Here is a 20,470-nt window from a genome sequence, read left to right on the forward strand (position 1 = left end):
ATAAAACATGTCTTGTTTCATTTCTGCCTTTTTTTCACAAGTAAAAGTACTGTACACTGTGTTGGCAGGAAAAGTAGGTCAAACCTACTTTAAACATCTTTGCATATTGTTGAGCCAAACGCAACCAACCAACACAGAGGGAGCAGAAAAGTCTCTGACAGAGGGGGGGGGGTTCAAGGCTGTTCAAATCTAAATTACACAGTACCCTACATATACACACTATAATTACTAGGGAACTTGTAATCTAGTTGCATGATATTTGCTCTGTCAGACTGAGTCCATCTTTGATATCAGCAGGATGTGAGATACTGATGATTGAGAAGTCAGGAGGCAATTCCAGTTTCAAAATCATCTGTAAGATGTCTCCCCAACATTTTTTACTGACGGGCAGCTCTGAAACACTCAAAAAATAGAAATGTCACAAAACATAAACACACACCCATATATACACACTGAGAGTAATTCAGCTGTCACTCAGGAACACCCCCTTGCTGCTCCACTATTAGCAGAGATAAGCTCAGGCGCTGGGGAGGAGCCTTCATTTGAATATTAGCCGATATTCAGCGGGGAGCGTCGCTAGTAACGCCTCAGATTAATGTAAAATACAAAACTAATATGACTAGTCTACTCGATTCAGCGGAGAATCAAGTCAGCTTTACATAAAGTATTTCCATCTAAATGCTTGCTGACGCGGCCTGCGCTGGAGTGATCCCCATTTCCCCATAATAACTCAAGAGGGATATTAAGTGTGGAGTGTTATTCACTGCCAGTAATCAGTAAATAAAATGAGGAGCATTAGGGGGCATGATTTCCAAAACAACAAATGAGCTTGTCAAAAAGCTAGGGAGCTGGTTGGTGGTGGCAGGAGGTTTAATGTTCTTTTTCATCGCAGCCGAAAGACACGCCACTATCACCACCAGTCATACTAAAAAGAGATATTATCAAAGATGGGTGGTTTTTTTGGGGGAGTAGACGGCTGGTGGTGGGGTGGGGGTCAGCAGCCATGGGACAAACGCCGTTGTATAATTATCAGTTTAGCTCTAACGACAGCTGAGGTGGAGCCGTGGTGTAATTAGCATTAGCGGCAATGATCATTAAGGGGTGGAACTGAGTGCTAATTATCGGTTAGCGCTGATGAGCAGAGTGGGCCTATCTAGCCAACACAACGCCGCAGGACGGGGGAGAGCCGAGCCCCTCGATCATCCTGTAATAGAACAGCAGGCCTCCGAGTCCGCCAGGGGGATGGAAGCCAGGATGGAGGCGGAAACAGCCCGTCTCATAACATCACCATAACATTGCTCACTGTGCTATCATTAGCAGGCAGACAGGGCCTCAGTGATCTTAAGTAGGTCCTGCAGCGTCCCCCTAATCTTAGTATGTGTTAAACCAGCTTACTGAGGGTCAAAAATCAAAGGCAAGACCTGTAATTTAATGCTGTCAAATTCAATCTCTCTGAGCTAAAGGGCAAGCTGTCCGGTCGTAAGCATGTTATTAGGGACTGGTCATTATTTATGAGGGGGGATAGGGTGGTGCAAAATGGGGGAGGCACTTCAAATAATTTTTTAAGCATTGCGGAGGGAGTTTTGTTCTTTTATTTGCCTTAAGAGAGGAACTTTTACATGGTCATATTTTGTATTTCTTTTAAATACAGGGTTCCTTCAGTTTATGGAAACTTAGATTTAAGACTTTTTGAGACGTTTTTAGTGCCACTCTGAACTAAATTTAAGACAAATTTTAAAAAAAATTAAAACTGAAAGAAAAAAACAAGAACTGACATGAATTACTCTCGGTTTGGGACAGTTCTACACAAATGTTTATTTTAACATGTCAGAATAAAAAGTCAGACAAAATACTTCAAATGTTGAAAAAACATTAAACTTTCTAATTCCAACGTGACATAAATGAGAGAGGCAACTGTAGGTATTTCAAAAATAGAGAATACCAATTATTTTCAGATTTTACAATTCAACGTTAAAAAAAAAAAAAGGATTCAGAATATCCTATTTCCTATGTCTCAGCATTTTTAAGACTTTTGAAAGATTGATATCGGAAATTTTAATGCCAATTAAGGCCTTATTGATGATAAGATGAATGAATTTAATGCCTTTTTACAGGGAACCCTGTAAATACCCTCAGAACCCCCAAAACCAGCAAGTGTGTTTTAAAGGCATGTTTTCTTTATAAATCTCAAAAATCACACAACTGTGAAACTGTGAAATATGGTTATTTATAGTAAAGGAGGGTCATGATCAGAGTTCCAAGAGGCCAGACAAACCAAACCAAACCAGCCTGTGTGAAGTGAAGCACACACACAACCCTTCCAAGATCATCACATGAAATACTGAGCCCTAGCCAGCCCCCCCATAAAGCACTAGTCAGTGTCTAACGCCCGGGACACACTGGCTGTGTGGCAATGCAAGCCACATGCATCTCCAGCAGAAAATGGAGCAGCTTGGTGGATCACCGACTCTCCACGCTGTATTTCGCCGCTAGAGAAGCTCCCTGCTGCGGGCAGAAGGAAGGACAGAGGGCCCGGCGCAGGGCCTGACTGCTCCCCTTCCTTCTCTCTCTGCCTGCAGGACACTGACAGCTCCTTAACCCCACCTCCTCTGTTGTTCCATTGGCCGGTCAATGATCAAAAGCCACGAGGCAACAGCAAAAAAAAAAACAGAGATGATGTCTATCAATCAATCGAACAATCAATGAATATGTAATATCTATTATCGTATGTTGATAATACATGTGGGATTTACTGGGGTGCCTTGTAGTTCACTAGGTAGAGCAGGCACCCCATGTACACCGCGTAGCGTCCTTGCTGCAGCAGCTGCAGGTTTAATTACACCTTTACTGCATGTCATCCCCTCCTACTTTCCCCTTTCACTCTATCAAATAAAGGCAAAAAGCCAGAAATTAAAAAAAAAAAAAAACTTTAAACAAACTAAAGGTGGGGTTTATATTTTAAATATTAAGTAAATATTTAACTGCATAATGCTCACTTTTAATATTATATATTTATCTATTTTTAAAAAAGATTTTTTTAGCCTGAACCCACAGGCTCAGGTTGAGATTGAACTCTAGTCATGATACATAAAAAGCAAAGTTACACCCAGCATCCCCCCTACTGTGAAAAATAAAGCACAGTCCCTTACTTATTTTGCATTGATATTTGCCAAGTAATTTGGATTTTTGGCACATGCAGCAACAGTTTTATTTGAGTGCAACCTTGTGAATCATCTTCCCTCTGCTCAGGTATTGCACTGATATGTCAACCGTGCCAGCCGGGCTTACAAGATGGCGGCCTTGGCAGCCGTGGTGAACTGAACCGTGCGAGCGTCTGCCCTCTGGATGTCCTATACTGTAGGCTCACAGTACAGCAGCTGGCGTAGGCCCGGCTGTGCGGCTCTGCCACGAGGCCCGCTCGCTGACATGCTACTCACCCCTGATCTTTCACAGTAAATCTTGATCCCGCCGAAAGAGACCGTCAAGAACACTCTCTGCTTGTGCTCCCCTTTGGAACGTGCCGAGGACGCCATTCCCTGCAGGAGATTAAAGGAAACAACATGAGGAGATGAAAGGATATGAGCTCAGCGTGAGAGACAGTGAGCCTTCTTCTCTTCCGACTCAGGTGAGTGTGACAGTGGGAGATGGGGGGAGAGATTGGTGGTGGGAGTTTCAGGGGGGAGGAAGGGTGACAGGAGTTACATAAAGTGTGATAGGACAGAATGTTCTTTCATGTGCCGTTTCTTGAAGCTTCACTCTCACAGGAATTCACACGTCGACTTGTGCAGCGAGTCTTATTATTATTGCGGCCTATTTTTTCCCCAAGCACCCTTTTTTTCTCTCCCTTTTCTTGAAGTAGGTTTACTGCACTTCAACGTGACACACTCAAGTGCTAGCTAACAACAATAAGGTGAGATTTGCTGACAGAATGGATCGCGCTGCTGACCGACCGGCTCGCTCCGACAACTTCACATAGTGCTGACTGAACATCCAATCCAGCCTTTGAAGTACGTTTTTCCCATGGATTTCGGCAGCTCCCCATTTTCTTATATTCTCAGCTCTAATAAAGAAAACAATTAACATTTCCACCGTGTTCCATTTGACGCGACCTGTGTGCTTGACATGTCTTTCATAGAACAAAGCCTGCAGGAGAAAAGAGGAGAGAAGAAGGGAAGAGAGGAGAGGAGATAAGAGGAGAAGAAAGACCTGCCTGCTGTGCCGACTTGTCTGACAAAACTGCAGGCCCAGTTACATTGATGAGTGGTCCACCTCTTTCTCTACATCAGCTAAACTCCACTTCACATCTTTTTCTTTTAAAGCTAATATTTAATACTCAAGCCGTAACAGGTCGCATTAATCACAATCAAGCTCTGGTTCCAAAGGGAGATGTTAAAGGGACAATCAAAAATACATATTTGTCCTCTTACCTCTAGTGTTATTAATCAGTCCAGATTGTTTTGGAGTGAGGTGTTGAAAATATCATCTGTAGAGATATCCGCCTTTTCTCCAATGTCATGGATCTAAATGACACTCGGCTTGTTGTGCCCAAAGTTTCATAAAATACATTTGAAAATCTCAACATCAATTTCTCTCTCCAGAAATCATGACTCACCTTAGTCACGGTACAGAAAGAAGCGTGTATCTAATCAAGAGGTCCATCACGTGATGCCATGGGGCCCAAACGACTTTTTTAGACATTTTTGAAGGGATGTCTCTTTATCAGTGGATACTTTTTTTGTGCATCCAAACCCCTGCAAAATTACTCGTGTTTGATGTGATAACATTTTGAAAGTCTAGAAGAGCCACAAGATCAAATCATTTCATCCTCATTCAAGTTGGCCCGAGCGACAAACCAGAAGTTAGCTGGCGCTGTCAGTTTCTGGTGCACTTGCTCTATGGGCCCCACATTGCCGAAGGTTCGGGTTATTTCATTTTTCCGAAAAAGAGCTTTTTTTGGCTTTGTGTGCAACTTTAAAAGGAATGAATGAGGTCCTGTCTCCAACGCCATATCGAGTTATCTTAATACATCCATGGGTGAGCCAGCAGTATTGAACGATTAGTTACAATTATTGACTGTATGTAAAGATGGACAGCGTGACAGGTCCCAAAAAGTGTAGTTAAAACAGCTTTATCGCCACCTAGTGGCTGGCTGTAGCATCGGTCATAAATCGCACCTCCTGTTTGTTAGTAGATGGCACATTGATTGAAAACTCAAAGTGCACGTTATATAATTTTCCCAAAGATGGTTTATGTCGTTTTATGTATTTTGTCAACAAAAAGTGGGAGGAGTGATGTGGTTGGTGGGTGTAGTTCAGTAGAAAGAAAATAGCTTCTACATAAAACTGTTTGTGGATTGTCTTGAGTAACCAGGTCGTGATTTCTGGACACATTGCTGTTGAGTTTTTCAAATGTATTTTTTTGGCGCTTTGAGCACCACAAGCTAAATGGCATATAGTTCCAATATATCTGAGAGAAGGCAGACATCTCTACAGCTGATATCTCAAACACTCTACAACTCACACCAAAATAATCTTGACTGATACATAGCACTACACGTATAAGGACAAAAGGTATTTTTGATTTTGGCACAAACTGTCCATTTAAAGGAAAACTATCCCTCTATCTTTACATACATAAACAGACATTCATATGAGAAAAGGATGAGCTGAAGGGATAAAGGGAGTGTAAAGAGGGGAAGGGTAAAGAGAGGAGGATAAAGAGCAGAACAAGCAACAGGGATAAGGAAGAGATGAAGTAAGTGAGAAAGAGGCGGGTGGGCGAGCGAGTCGATAGATGTTGTCAATCAGCGATCGGCTTCTCCATTTGGTGGATTAGTCCTCAAGGCAACGAGAGGCAGCTCAATAGAGACCCGGTCCCCTCCTCTATCCCCTGTCCAGATAATAGCAGGTCTGTATCGACTGCCCCATTGACTGTAACTGGCTAGTGGCTGGTGAGTACGGGAGTCATATGGAGGGCAGCGCTGAAATGTCAGATCGAGGCAGCAAAAAAGTTGTTTTATTGGACATATCACTTGGAATGGATATGGGTGATGAGAGGCTTTGCCTTGCGGCTATACTGCTCTACTCTTGGGGCTGCCCACACATTTAAGCTGCAGCAAAGTGTGAGAAGATGCTTAAAAAGCCATGCATATACGTCCTCCTTTGGAGGAGGATTTATCCCGTAGCCACCTACTGCAAAGATGCTTATGTGCTGCTTTTTTCCCCCAACAAATAGAGTGATAAGTATTTCCTGCTTTTTACTTTGGAGCCAGTAAACAAAGTTGGCTTTTAAGAGGATACAGAATAAACTTTTGAGAAGAGGAAGCATTCTTATTCAGAGTAATATGTCACATTGATAAATGACAGCTTGCTAAACTCCTCCCCTGAACACTAAGTGTCCAATCATAGCTTAGCAACCGTAACTACGCACGGCAGGTCTGTCAAGCTTTGGGATTTCTCCACATGTTGCAGTGGTTTACTTGGCGTATTTGCTTATGGAAGTTTGGATGAAGTGGTTATCACAGAAAGATTTACGTATGCCATATTAGTCCAAGTTCATGTAGAAAACAGGAACAGTCACAAATAAATCTTTTATGTCTAAGTATAAGCTAAGTAGACGAACACGTTTACGTTAGCATAAATGACAGTCAGGTCTTACATTTTCCCTCATCATATTCATAAAACTAGGAGTATTTAGATTCACTTTTCAATACAAGATCAATGCAGTTTCTTTATTCATCCATCCATTTATCCATCCATTTTCTTCCGCTTATCCGGAGTCGAGTTGGGTCAATTGGTGAAGATACTAACCTTTTACCTGGATATCAAGCTTTACCTTCAGTCTCTTGTATGTTGTACTGGGTGTAGCCATGAAGAGCATGTTTGAGGCCCTTTTAACAAGATCTTGGTTTTAAAAAGAGTCAGCTGAAAACATTTACAAAATCAGCAGGAGATGGCATTTTGCACCCAGCATTAAGTTTATACTGGTTTAAAGGAGCTGAATGCAACATTCAGAGCACATCTAGGAATCAGAGTGAGAGAGGATTGTCTGTGTCTTATCACAGGTTTCACCTCCTCCGCCGTTGTCTTCTCAACTTTAGTTGCAACACATTCTCATTAAAACTTGTCACGAGCCACCACTTTGTCACATCTACATATGACATGTTAGGTACCCTCCTGCATCTGTTTTAAAGTTTCAGTCAATTTACACTTGTTACATGCATCCAGTATTTGAAAATACACTTACAACATAGGCAAAACTCTACATTTTAATGTTTATTTCCCTGTGCAACTAAAGCACGTGATTAGGATGAGAAAAATATAGTTGGGCTCAAAATTCACAGAAAGTGAGCAGCAGGCCCCTGGGTGACAGTCAGGGGTTTGTTGAACCGATCCACCTCTCCTCCTGTCCCTCCTATAGGGACTTTTCAGCTCTTAATATTATAGTTGGTAGTGGCAGATTTACAAACTGACTCTGCCTGGTAAGTGTCATACACCGACATCACTAACAGAGTGTCGGGATTTGATGAGTTGGGAGTGATAACAGACTGGATGCTGACAACTAAATTCTGGTCTTATCCAGATCTAATAACAAAAACTTTTCATCTGGGGATCCCTGAAGCTACATCTGTATCACTTTACGGATCCTTGACACGACAAAGGTTGAGAATGACTGCTCTAGTCTACCACTGTCTAAAATTAAGGATGTGCTGCTATGAATATTACTCAGAATTTCAAGCAGTAAAATTTAAAGCCTGATATCACTGTGAACTGCACGTGAATGAGAGCGAAAAGTTTTAGTGCATGCTAGTCCACACACTTACATTCAGAAGAACTTCAATAATACTCAACCCTTTGATCCACAATCAGACTTTTTTCCAGTGTACTGTGAGGTTGAATTTGACCTAATTTTCTTGCAACATTCTGTAAAGAACACTGGCTAAAGTATTATCTGGGTCACATTATCACAGTTTGCATATGTGCTACAAGTATAACATTGTGGACTTTGTTGTAAAAATAGAAGGCTGTGACTGACATGAGAAGACATTCAAGAGGCAGACAAATTGGAGGGGGGTTAGTGTTGTTGCAGTCACACACTAAAAAGTGAAAATTTCCTACTTAAGTGATATAAGCGTCTCAGAATGAGGAGCCAGTTTGCCTCCAAGGTCAAAAAAGCTGTATGAATAAATGCGGAGAGCTTTGAGCAATACTAAAAATACAGCAGCCTATTAGAGGGAAAATAAAGTACAAAGCAGCATCCATTTTGCAAAAGATATAAAAGCCAACGTTACAGTAGCTACATGACAAAGAGCTGCCGAGTAACACGGTTGGACTTTTATTTGTTCCGTCTGGTCAGTTCTTTACAGAGCGCCGGTGAGTCACATACAGGACAAGACAGCTCCCATGACTCATTCAAAAGACAATACAGACATGGCCGAGCATGCCTTTTCCAAATCTGACTGTGATGAGTGAAGAGACTCAATGATGTCCCCCCCCCCAACACACACACACACACACACACACACACACACACACACACACACACACACACACACACACACACACACACACAAAGAAGTCTGTACCTTCAACTTCATCATGGAGTCCTGGCACAGCTTGTCCCCGCGCGCCGCTGTCACCTCATCAATCCCGATCAGCTTGGCCTTGTAGCGCACGCCATCTCCACGGAAACGCTTAATAAGCCCCGCCTCACTGCGGTCCTGACCTGCAGCAGGAGAGAGAAAGAGAGGATGAGAAATAAGGAGGTGAAAATGAAAGCGAGTGATCACAGGAAACAAGGATGGGAGCCCAACTGAATCCAACAACTTTAGTATCAGGCCCTGCTGGAGGAATAGAGGCTACTGTGTGTGTGTGTGTGTGTGTGTGTGTGTGTGTGTGCGTGTGTGCGTGCGTGTGTGCGTGCGTGCATGTGTCTGTTGGCTGCTCCGGTATAAATATTTATGGAATAGGAAATGCAGAATGAATTGCAAATTAGCAGCAGCGAGCAAAGATTGAAAGAAAATTGAACTCGAGATTGAAAATGAAGTTGGACAAAGCCGGTGGACTAAATGAGAAAACAACTGGAACATTGAGAACACTTTGCCTTCATATTGCACACCATTCACACAGAAAAACTCGGGTGGAAGGTTACTGGGGTGGCTGAGTCGGGGGGTGCTCACTGCTACGCCTCACCAACGCCCACAGTTCCCATGGGTGCGATCGGGTGGTGACACACCAGCTTGAATGGCCACTATTGAGAGGAATCATCTCGGTCCAGCGCTCACCCATAATCCACCGGGCCCTCCCAGGGTGATGGATGTAGGGTGGTGGGATGGTGGTGTGACACAGGGTGGAGCATTTGCAAATGTGTGTCTGGTTGGCCTCAGGCTTTTTAATGTCATCCCCTCCCATCCTCCCTCCCATCCCTGTCACTGATTATTCTGTCTGTCAATCTCTGCAGCCGCCCTGACACCACCTTGACACCGACACCTTCCTCATTTTGTCTCGCCGCTATCTGCCTTCGTGCTGTTTTGATTATGAGGGTGTGAGCCTCGAGCGCTGTCTCGTGCAAATGTATAACGATCCCCTCCTAACCTGTGCAGGGTTTGTCAGCCCGCGAAAAACAGACTCGCGTCGCATTTACACGACGAGATAGCAAAATCAAGGTCACCATCACCTTTGAGAATATAACAGTTTTCAGGCCCTACTCACTCAATTCTAGGTCATGAGCCCAGCACTGTGCATCAGTTAACGGCACATTTAAGTGGCTGGCTAAGCTGTGTGCGAGACGGTTTAATATCCCTAACAGAGACTGTCAGGCTGCACTCAAAGACCACATTACACTCAAATGACCTTATTCCACCCAGAAACACAAAGTACTGCCATTCATACTTGATAGGCGTAGATTTTGGGGGGAATGCAGGGTACATGTCCCCTTGATCATTTAGAACATGTGCATTTATCCCCACTAATAAAAACAGGAAAGTAGCAGAGAACATCTTTTTTGACAAAATGAAAGAAATTTACACCATGAACTGATTAAGAAAATGCACACAATTGTAATTAAATTTATTTAAATTTATTTATCCAAAAACATGCAAAAAAAAACCCCCATTATGAGCAAATTGGCAAGAATATCCCCCAAACTGCGCAAAAATAGTTAAAGATGACAATTATTTGAAAAGTAGCAGGGGGAATTATTAGATATAAAAAATAAGAAAAAATGTCCAGAAACCCTTATTGGTAAATCTTAGAAATATATATTTAAAATTCTGGTACAGGAAAAAAAGTTTGGCAAAACAGGCTGGAGTCCGACACAGCAGCAAAGCAATGTTATGCCATGCATGGAGGTCAGCAATTAAACATATTTTAGCCACCTAAAAAAATCAATTTCAGTTTCAGTGTATGTTATACTGAGAGTATTTTCATAGTTTACCTTACAGTCAGACAGCCTGTTCTGACAGGAAAGCTGCAAACAGCTTTAGTTCCCCATCCATACTCTCGTCAAAGCCACCAGACTCCATTGATAAAAAATAGCAATTTTACTTTGCTGAACACAGGAGCTGCTGGTCTAACTCCGCTTTGATCAGTTAGTTAGTAAGTTTTATTGTGTGACTTTGGTGAATTCAAAATAATCCTTTTAAAAGCTGAAGTCAAACAATAACACAAATAAAATAACTGATCAAGGCAGTGGTGGGCCAGCAGCTCCTGTGTTCAGCAGTGTTAAATCACTGTTTCTCTCAATAGAGTCTGGGTTTAAACAGAGAGATAAAACAGTTAAGGCTGCCCCTTGAAAGTCACAGATTCAAATCATCAGTCAGAGACCCTCAGTTGACTGAGACTGCTTCAAGTCGAGCAGTCGTTTTTTGTTTTTGTTTTGTTTGCTGGTTGGCGTGCTGTGCAGTGTTCTCTCGGGATTGTTTGTTTCCAGATTTTGCTGCAGAGTGAGTGCTCATGACTTTCACACTACTCATTGATACATGAAAGTGCAGACATGCAGGCAGCGGTGCAGAGGAGAGACCTTCTGCTTAGATGTGGTGAATTTACAGCTCACAGCAAATTAATACGATACAGTCTGATGTCTAGTGTCAGCAAAAAATGTTGCACATTTACAACCCCTCATTAGTGCACTTACGTATGTTGACTATATTACGTGAATACCTGTCACACTGAATGTCCCACGGAGCCTTTTCAAACTTCAAAACTTTGAACAGAAAACAACACGAATCTTCCAATATTCATATTGAGCAGCCAAATCCAATTCAACTGGCATAATTCCAGTCCAGTACAGCCCTAATAATGGCTTAATTTTCCTGTTGAAAATCACAATCTGACAGCAAGACAAAGCTGTAAAAAAACCTCTCAATACAGCATACAGTTATACTGATAATATGTATTTAGGTGTGAATTTTTAAAGGTGGCTAGAATATGCTTTGTTGCTGACCCCTTTGTAGGACTACATTGCATAGCTTCCTTGTCAAACTCAAGCCTGCCTCTTCAAACTAGGGTTGTGCCGGCTGAAATCTACTGTTTTGTAATGTACTGTCTATCAATAAGCACCCCATACAACCCCACGTCATCAAATCAGAACTATCCCTTTAAGTGTGTAAAATTTTGCTGGTTTACCCCCAAAACCATCCAGTTTCATATGTGTCCCCCCTAAATGTTCAAACAAAACCTACGCCCTTGCCGTACTCCATATACCTGAACACATCCGTATTTCTTCTTCCATCTCTCCAATTTTCATGAAAAATCAAAAAGTAAAATTAGAAATATTGAAAAAGAGCAAATTACGTGGCTTGTGCAAAAAACATCATAATGTTTGAATGCAAGCACTTGTCTTGGCTATGCACACCCTCTCACTAATTCATGAGGGCACAATTCTCTAAAGGGGGGGAGGGCTCCACGATGCTCAAGTCATTAAAGTCTCTAAGCAAGTGAATGTCAAATCTGGGTCTAATTCAGACTTGTTTCCAAGCCAGAGGATAATGAGTCTTATATACAGCCACTGTGTACCTCTGCACATTAACCAGACGCAGCCTGGCATGCACGCAGCACACATGTTGAGAAATGAACAGTCCCACTGTGATGACAAACTCACTAAAAAGACACTGCTATGTACGTATGTGCTTTTGCTAAAACCCTGCAGGACAGATGCAAGAGAGGGCGGACTCCTACGACAATTATTGCTGTACCTTATTCAAAGCATCCCTCATACAGCGACTGTAGTCTATTCATACAGTATTATGTATTCCATCCAGATTTTACTGACTCATACACTAATGTAATGTAAAATGCATGTTGCTCCAGTTGCATTTTAAACACGATTGGTCCAATTCAGTGCGGCTCTCTCAGATGAGCTCTAACCAGATGTTCTGTGCCATTTGTTTCTTTACATACAGAGCGCCATTTCCCCTAATAACACTTCAGGAGAGATTTAGAGGTTTATGCACAGATCCTCTAAAAAGTAGGCCTTGCATACCGAATGAGAGTCTTGACACAGTGGCATAACTCGTACGCTACGTGCTCAGGGTTCAGATCAAGACAAGCGAGTGTGCTGTATTTGAAAACTAAAGAGCTGTGGGGCATGCTGTTTCATGTTGTTACACACTGTAAGAAAGGAGAAGAGAGCGGGAGAAGGTGTGTGTATGTGAGGGGGGGTGACACATATTCCTCTGGCTTTCTGGATTTACAATTACCCAAGGTTGAATGGTCCTCACAATATTTCAGGCCCATAAGCCTGATGCTTATAATTTGTCTGACAGAGGGATGCCTACAGCATTGTCTACTGTTAGTCTGCGTCTAAGTGTGTCCTACACATGGGACAACATGCCTGCCGTTTGGGAGTCCTGGTGGTCTGAGATGCTGGGTTAAAATCCAGCCTGGGACTTTCTCGTTCCTCCCAAATTTTCCTGTCGCCTGCACCTTATATACGATATACTGTCCCAGAAATAACTGCGATAAATGATAGTGTTGTCTTTTGGAGACCATTTTATGTCACTGATACAATGATATTTTAATAGCATAACAATGACGATACGCTTGTGACTAATAGACAAGCTTAGCTAAACTACAGAAAGTTCACATTTACCTCAATAATAGTGGAGGTAAATAGTGTGCTGCACTTAGCTCCACAGGATGGACGGCCTTGAAGCTGGGCACTTTGCAGGTGGATTTACAGAGCAGGAAGGACAAAGTTGTTGGAAGATAAAACTACAAACAACGGACTGCTTGGCTTGTCGTCAGGTGTTGGCAAACTAACAGCTATGAGGACTTGGCCTCTTCTACTCCAAAAGTGCAGCTGCAGGCTACCTGTAAGCTACACTGTGTTGTCTCTGAAGTGTTGTTTTGTGTTTTTTGCTTACTTGTGCGCAAGAAAGAAAGAAAGAAAGGGAGAGTCGCTACACACAAGTGTTATAATTGTTGAAAACTCCAGCTGTTTATTCTGGCTTAATTACTCCGGTCTCACTCCAAACTTGTCAAATACTGACGCTTGGTTAGTCTCTGTTGGCTTCACATGGAAAAGCACCACAGCACCCTGTAGTGACAGTATGAAACGCAGCAGACAATAGCATTTTTTGAGGCTATGAGCAACTTAAAAAAAACTACTTTTAAGCAAAATGACAATAAAATTATCTTGTACCTTGTACCTTGAACTGCCATACTATGGGCAAGGAAGGTGGGATGGAAGGGGAGGTGGATGGATCTAACAAACTCCAGACATTCAGCCAGGAGCTCACTGCTCATTTCCTGTGTGAAATCAAAGGCCAATCGAGTGACTGAAAACAACATAGTGTGCTAGAATGTGTAGCATGTTACATGAGTGATGTATGTCACATGGCATATGGGACCTGTCAAGTGAAATTACATTACATTAACAAACACTTATTTCAAGCCAAACCACAATGTTTTTTTTTATCTAAATCTAACCCTGTGCTTTTGTTGCCTAAACCTAAGGAAGTAAACCTAAGAACATTTTTTTTACCTAGTTTACTTTGAAAAGAAACCATGTGCATTTAACAAATGGAAACTGTACATGTACTGTAAAAAAAAATGTTTATTCTGAAAAGATGCAATGCATGTATCAGAAATTGATATGCCATCCTTGAGCATCTAAAACCGATACAGGAGGGCTACTTAGGGCATCATAGTTTCATGTGCAGGGTCCATGGATGCTTTAAGAGAAGTGGATACAGCATTGGAGGTGGGCCCCTTTAATGAAAGCCGTTCAGTGGTGCATTGAGCCAAAAAAGCTCTATTTCTGTGCTATGATCTTTTGCATTATGTAAGTAAGTCAATGTGAAAAAGCCTTTTTGGGCTCATGGCTTCACATGACAGACTCTGACGGTGTAATTCCACTTTTGGCCACTGTGTAAAATTGGGTTCAAAGCCCCACACTGTTCCTTTCCTAGGAGCTTGGCAAGGCTACTGACAAAGCATTGGTATTTGAGGAGTTGGGTTTGAAAATGTGTTAGCTCCACGTTGGCCACATTCTTATGTAAGCAAACAGGCATGTAAAAACAATGGGCATTATCAAGGTCAGCCAAATGATCAAGGTCATGTCCATTTATCATTCAGTAAGACAACAATGTAATCACGGTGACAGGCCTTCTGTTGCCCTCATTTTCAAACGATCTACCGAAGACTTAACCATACCTTGACCATAATTTTTTTTTGAAAATGAAGCTGAGATTTAAGTGCCAGGACATCAGAGGGCCTCAAATCAAACACTACTATCACCCACCTGACACACAGGCCCTGCACCAGGACCATGGAGAGAACAATTACTGTTCGCCCTGCTCCATACTGTTTCAGGGCTTGTCTGTGATCACAGTGTTGCATCCTCCTCCTTGCCACACTAGAATGGGGACAGTGAAGGGACAGATGGCAACAGATGGAGAGTCAGAAGTGCCCCTCCAGATATAAGGACTTGGCAACTAGAAACTTTTTGTTGGGGATCTGGGCATCAAGGCAGCTTAACCTTTGAACCTTTCCGAGTGTGTATGTGTCTGCCTGTCTCTTCCTGTCATCGTCCCTGTCTACTAGATGGCCCCACACGCACTGCATTGAGTTATAATGAGTCTAGCCATAATGTGTATAGCGATGCATACTCAGTCATGAGTTCACCTACATGCACTGCACAATGTTAACCATTATTTTGTGCCTGTCTGCACAGGACAATTTGACGTCCCTAAAATGAAAACACGAGGTACGTCCTATCAGCGCAGGGGGCTGATGACTTTAAGCAGCAGTAAAGAGAATGGATGTCTGAGGAAGGCAAATCTGTCCCCGCCATCTGCCTCCCCCATGTGCACGAAATAACTTTCATAAGCCTCAGCAAACACACAGACACACGCTTACAAACATTAACAGCAGCACGTGTTCCCTCGTCCAACCCGCGCCCATGTCAAAATTCCTTCACCCGACTTCAGCATTACCAAACGGATCGAGGTTTTGGTTTAATGACTGATCGTGAAAGCAGTTACAGAGTTAATGAGGGGCATTGTGCACATCGTCAATGCAGACCATTGAATCACTGTAGAGTTATTGATGTGTGCTGGATGGTGGTGGGCGAGATCATTCTTTAGGTAGGAGCTCCACTGCGCTATTACCACATTCATGGTGACACAGAGGGGTGAACAGCCGGATGAGCGTACCAGAAAATGATTTGGTCAAATGTGGGAAGTAGTGTTTGAATAGGGCGAAATGGTTACTATTTGTACTGCCTCTTACAATCTTTCCAATGTCATACATTCAGTATGAGAGGTGACTGGTGATTTCTTCTTTTTTTCCCCTCCCTCTTTCTGTTTGCTGTGTCTCAGTCCTTCTCCTCCTCTCTTTCAATGTCTCTCTGTCCTCTATTCCTCTATTCCTTGTATCTCTTTTTGAAATGAATCTTTTTTTTTTTGCACAGATTACAGTGGGAGAGCAACAGTTGCTATGGAGATAGAGCAAAGTCACGCATGTAAAGCAATTCTGTTGATGGATAGAGGGGAGCTTTGGCTTTACCGTGGCAGTCAGAGTTTCTGCTGTAAGGTTTTGAAAGGAATGACAATCTATGACATCTCTAAACTAAAACACAAGATAGTGTGTGCATGTCACCTGAACTGTTCTCTTTTCCTCTGAAAAATGTTCTTTAAGAGAATAATAAAAAATATGTTTTAAAAAAGCAGCACCTGCATTAAAGGATAAGGCTGTGGATATTCTAGATTAGCTTATCATTAACAAATTTAACTAAATCAGAAGGGATCCTATTCTGAATGTCTGTCCTTGAATTTTCTTATCAATTGCTCATCTAAGGACTTCACACTTGGCGGCTGTATTAGTGAGGGCCCAACAAAGTGAAGGGTTGAGTATGAGCTCTTGAGATCAATGGGACATATTCATCAGTACTGCCTTATGCGCACTTTGTGTAGTGTATTGAGAGGGGACCCCCTGTTACACAACTGAAAGGCATGTTGGGTACAGCTTCCTCTAACTCGCTACAGTACATTAAAGAACAGCTGAAGAAAGAAAAGCCAGAGATGTTACATTACAGCAAGCTCAAACATTTAATGCAACAATGATGTAACTTTCTGAATGAGCGCTTTTGTTTCCAGCCTGATCCCACAAAGCTAACTGTTCATAAATGACACCTTTACTCGAGCACTGTTGGGGGATGCAACTATGTCATGACAGGTGTACTACTCTGGATCCACAGAGCCGCAGTGACGAGTCTGAAGTTGTTTGGAAGATCAGTTCTCAAGAAAGCTGGAAGCAGCAATACCACAGGCCAAGCCATTGGCCTGATCCAAACAGGCATGTTTTGAACTTGAAATTGTATTCTTGAGATATCATGTTAGGAATAAGATAGACACAAGGTCACAGTGTCCTTAACCCTTTGACCACTAAAATCTTATCAGTTTATAGTTGAGTCCAAGTAGTCATTTATACGAAATTTGAGGAAATTCCCTCAAGGTGTTCTTGAGTTATCAAGTTCAAAAGAATGAGACAGATGAGGTCACAGTAACCTTAACCTTTGATCTGTGATCCAAATCTTATCAGTTTGTTGAGTCCAAGTGGACGTTAGTGCCAAATTCGAAGAAATTCCCTCTAAGTGTTCTTGAGATATTACATTCACAGGAATGAGACAGATATATACAGTCACAGTGACCTTGACCTTTGACTTATGACCACCAAAATCTAATCAGTTTATTATTGAGTGCGAGTGGCTTTTTGTGCCAAATTTTAAGAAATTACATCACAGCGGTCCTAAAATATCATGTTCACAAGACTGGGACAGATGGACAGATGGACAGACGGACAGATGGATGCATGGACATACAACCTGAAGAGAATATGCCTTCAGCTACAGCTATTGCTTTATTTGGAGGTATAAAGAGAACAAAACTAACAATGAATGTATCATCATGCTAACAACCACCTTTATACACACTCATTTCTAATAGGTGAGTGCACAAGGTTTACAGATACAAAACGTCTGCAGTTGCACATCCATCTGTTTGTGGGTGAAAAAAGTTGAAACAGAACTCGACTGCATGTGTGAACAGCAAGTTTACAACTACAAATCATATCTACAAGTACAAATCAAACCTTCAAGTACCAATACTTTTGTCCCACATTTCACACTTCCACCTAAATAAACTGAATCATTATGTTTGTTTACAATAATTTCTGGGTAGAAACCTGCCGCATCGTGTACCTATAATCAAACAGCACAGAACAAACTTTGTCTGAATTGACTAGTTTTAAGCCACCTAAAAAAAGGCCTCCGGAAATAATCAACATCAGTTTCAGTGTATGCTATATTTAGAATATTTTCACGGTTTACCTTGATGTAGGGCAGCCCTTACCAATGGGGATCTGAAGCTGTTGTATTTAAAACATCAGACTCCATTCAGACAGACAGTCATTTTTGTAGAAGTTTGCAGAATTTACATATCTCCACAATTGAAAACAGTAACCAGTTTTCTATGCCGAAGTGACTTTTGTTGTTAGCATGACATCATGGTGATTGGGTCTATAGCCAATCTTTGGCTGTACAACCAGGAACATAATTTCACTATCCAATCACGGAGCCAGGGGGGCGAGCCTTCTTTGCCATTAGTCGTCAGAAATCAGAAACAGATACACACATGCTTGATTTTGGGTCTTTTCATGGGAATGGTTGACAAGATGAAAAATCAACAGTGGCAACCTTATTTTTTAAATCACACCTCATATGAATGCGAACAGTGCTTTGTCTAAATACATAACATCAACATGATGCTCAGAGGTGTCCTTCACCTGGACCCATCCTGCTCACAAACACTTCTAGCTGTGCTGCCTGGCACTCTGCATGCATTTACTGTGTTGCCCCCCATTTCCATTTATATGGATCTAAATAGCATCTTTGCTGATTGTGACAATGGTCCCTGCAGCACATGTGATTAACATGGGGCTGATAGCCTGTGCTGATAGCCCCCGCCAATGAGCCGCATGGCCACGTGTGTAATCGCTCCCTCCCTCCGCTCTCCCCCCTCCACTTAACTCAAATCAATGGGCCCTCCTCCAGCCTGGCCATTTATCTGAGCAAGCCGACAGGGCCAGTGAAACAGCCACAGAGGACCTGGCCCCGCGGCCTCGTTACAGCCAGCCTGCAGAAGCCAGATTTACTGGACTAGCTGGAGTGGCTTTATTCATAGATGAAGAAATGAGGGGAAAAAAAGGATGGCGAGAGGGGAGGGCAAACGCGACAGCATCCTCCTCTTGCTCACATCCTTCCCCCCTTCCCTGTGGATCTCATTCTTTCTACCACTCTATCTCCTCTTCTTTCCTCCTTTCAGCCAATTCAATCCCATTTCAATCTCCCAGTGAAGTTTCAGAGAATGCCTCGTCCTATTACATCACTTATGCTGTTCATCAAAGCGACAGGGTGTGAATTACCCTGTCCATGACACCTAAATCATGGTGCCACCAAACCCTGGGGCTACATGGAGTAGCTGTTACTACATCTGGATCCCCGGGATGAGACAGGAAGCCCCTCGACAGGCTTGACTGAGTGAAGCTGCTCTCCATGTAGTCCAGCGTTATTTAGCTCAAGCCAAACATGACTTAAAGTTATGTTTACTGCCTGCCAAACATGAGAAAACCGCCACTTAACCATTTTGTCCTGACTCTCTTTTCTGCATGCTTCTGCGTACTTTTCCTTTATGGCTCATACACATTTTTACCAAAAAACTCCAATGACTTTTCCATGATTTAAGGCAAATTTTCAAGACCACGGATTTTCTGCAATGACCTTCAGTAGTCCTTATTAGTTCTTTTTCACTGCCTTATGGTAGCTTTTTTAAATATATATTTTTTTAAAAAATGAATTCAGAAGAGGATATGAACTGGATATTGACTGAATATTTAAAAATAACTAAGGGAGTGTTTGTTATTTATGAGAGGAGAAGGGGTAATGCAAAAAGGGGGAGGCATGTCGAATAATCTTTTAAGCAGTGGGAAGTTTTTTATTTTGGCTTAGGTGATAACAGTTTCAAATAGCTTGAGCCTGTGGGTTTTGGAGGGCATGGTTTCTTTAAAAAATGTTCAAATTTTTGGTGATTTAAAGATGAAAAAAAGGTGATTTTTGAAGAAAACATTTTGGCAGTTTCTAAAGACAATCTTTTGGGCCATTTCTTTGGGGGGGGGGATTCTTAAAGAAAACATTTGATTTAAAAAATGGCGATTTTTTTAAGAGCATATTCTGGCTTTTTTTCTTTTTTGCTTTAAAGCATGCCTTCCACCTTGTGCATGTTTTCCTCAAAAATGACCATAATAGATGGGTTTCCATTACAGATTTGCACAAAACCTGAGTGATATTTTTCCAAATTTTGATTAAACACAATTGCAAGGTGACTGCGCTTTCACCGAGTGATATTATGCGACTTCTCTCGCAATGTTACGCAACTTTCCTCTTATGATAGCATTTCAAGAAGCATGGTAATGGATGTTCAAAACATTGCTAATGTTTATTTATATTGCAACCAATTTCTTTGTCTCGTATAAGAGTTCTCGGTTCTCTCAGAAGATCTCGCTCTCTTCCTCTGTCCACACATACCGAGCAATGTTTGTAGAATATCATGTGATTTTGTTGTACTTTTTCTTCTTCTTTAGGTTTAATGGCGGTTGGCATCCATAAAGTCGCATTACTGCCACCCGGTGTTGTACATCATATGAGCTATAAAAGCAAACAAAGTATTTCCATTGCAGCTTTACGAAATATGGCTTTTTCAAATCTCCTGAAAGACCACCTCATGCAAGCGTAAAAACTTTTTTTGCGATAAACAAGAGTTTTTTTCTAAATTGACGTGTTTCCATTAAGCATATTTTGTATTCACAATTTCAATTTGCGCAATATGAGGATTTATGGAATCTCACCTACTGACACCTTTTATCATAGCCAGAAACTGCAAAAACAGAAATGATTGTTGAATTTTCAAATTTGC

The 20,470-nt window shown here is 41.9% G+C and overlaps 1 protein-coding gene across 4 annotated transcripts in view; it reads right to left on the reverse strand.

The window, feature by feature from the left end:
* The window catches only part of dab1b (DAB adaptor protein 1b), a 124,280-nt gene that overhangs the window by 18,693 nt on the left and 85,117 nt on the right, over positions 1-20,470 (reverse strand). For all 4 annotated transcript variants that reach the window (XM_088085148.1, XM_088085151.1, XM_088085147.1 and 1 more), the window contains 2 exons: positions 8,585-8,724; positions 3,438-3,536 (listed from right to left, as the gene is read on the reverse strand). In XM_088085148.1, the coding sequence (XP_087941274.1) occupies positions 3,438-3,536; positions 8,585-8,724 (239 nt within the window). The remainder of the gene's footprint in view (positions 1-3,437; positions 3,537-8,584; positions 8,725-20,470) is intronic.

This window comes from Plectropomus leopardus, chromosome 12 (genome assembly GCF_026936395.1).
Source record: "Plectropomus leopardus strain MGB_pleo_1.0 chromosome 12, ASM2693639v1, whole genome shotgun sequence".
NCBI lineage: Eukaryota > Metazoa > Chordata > Actinopteri > Perciformes > Serranidae > Plectropomus > Plectropomus leopardus.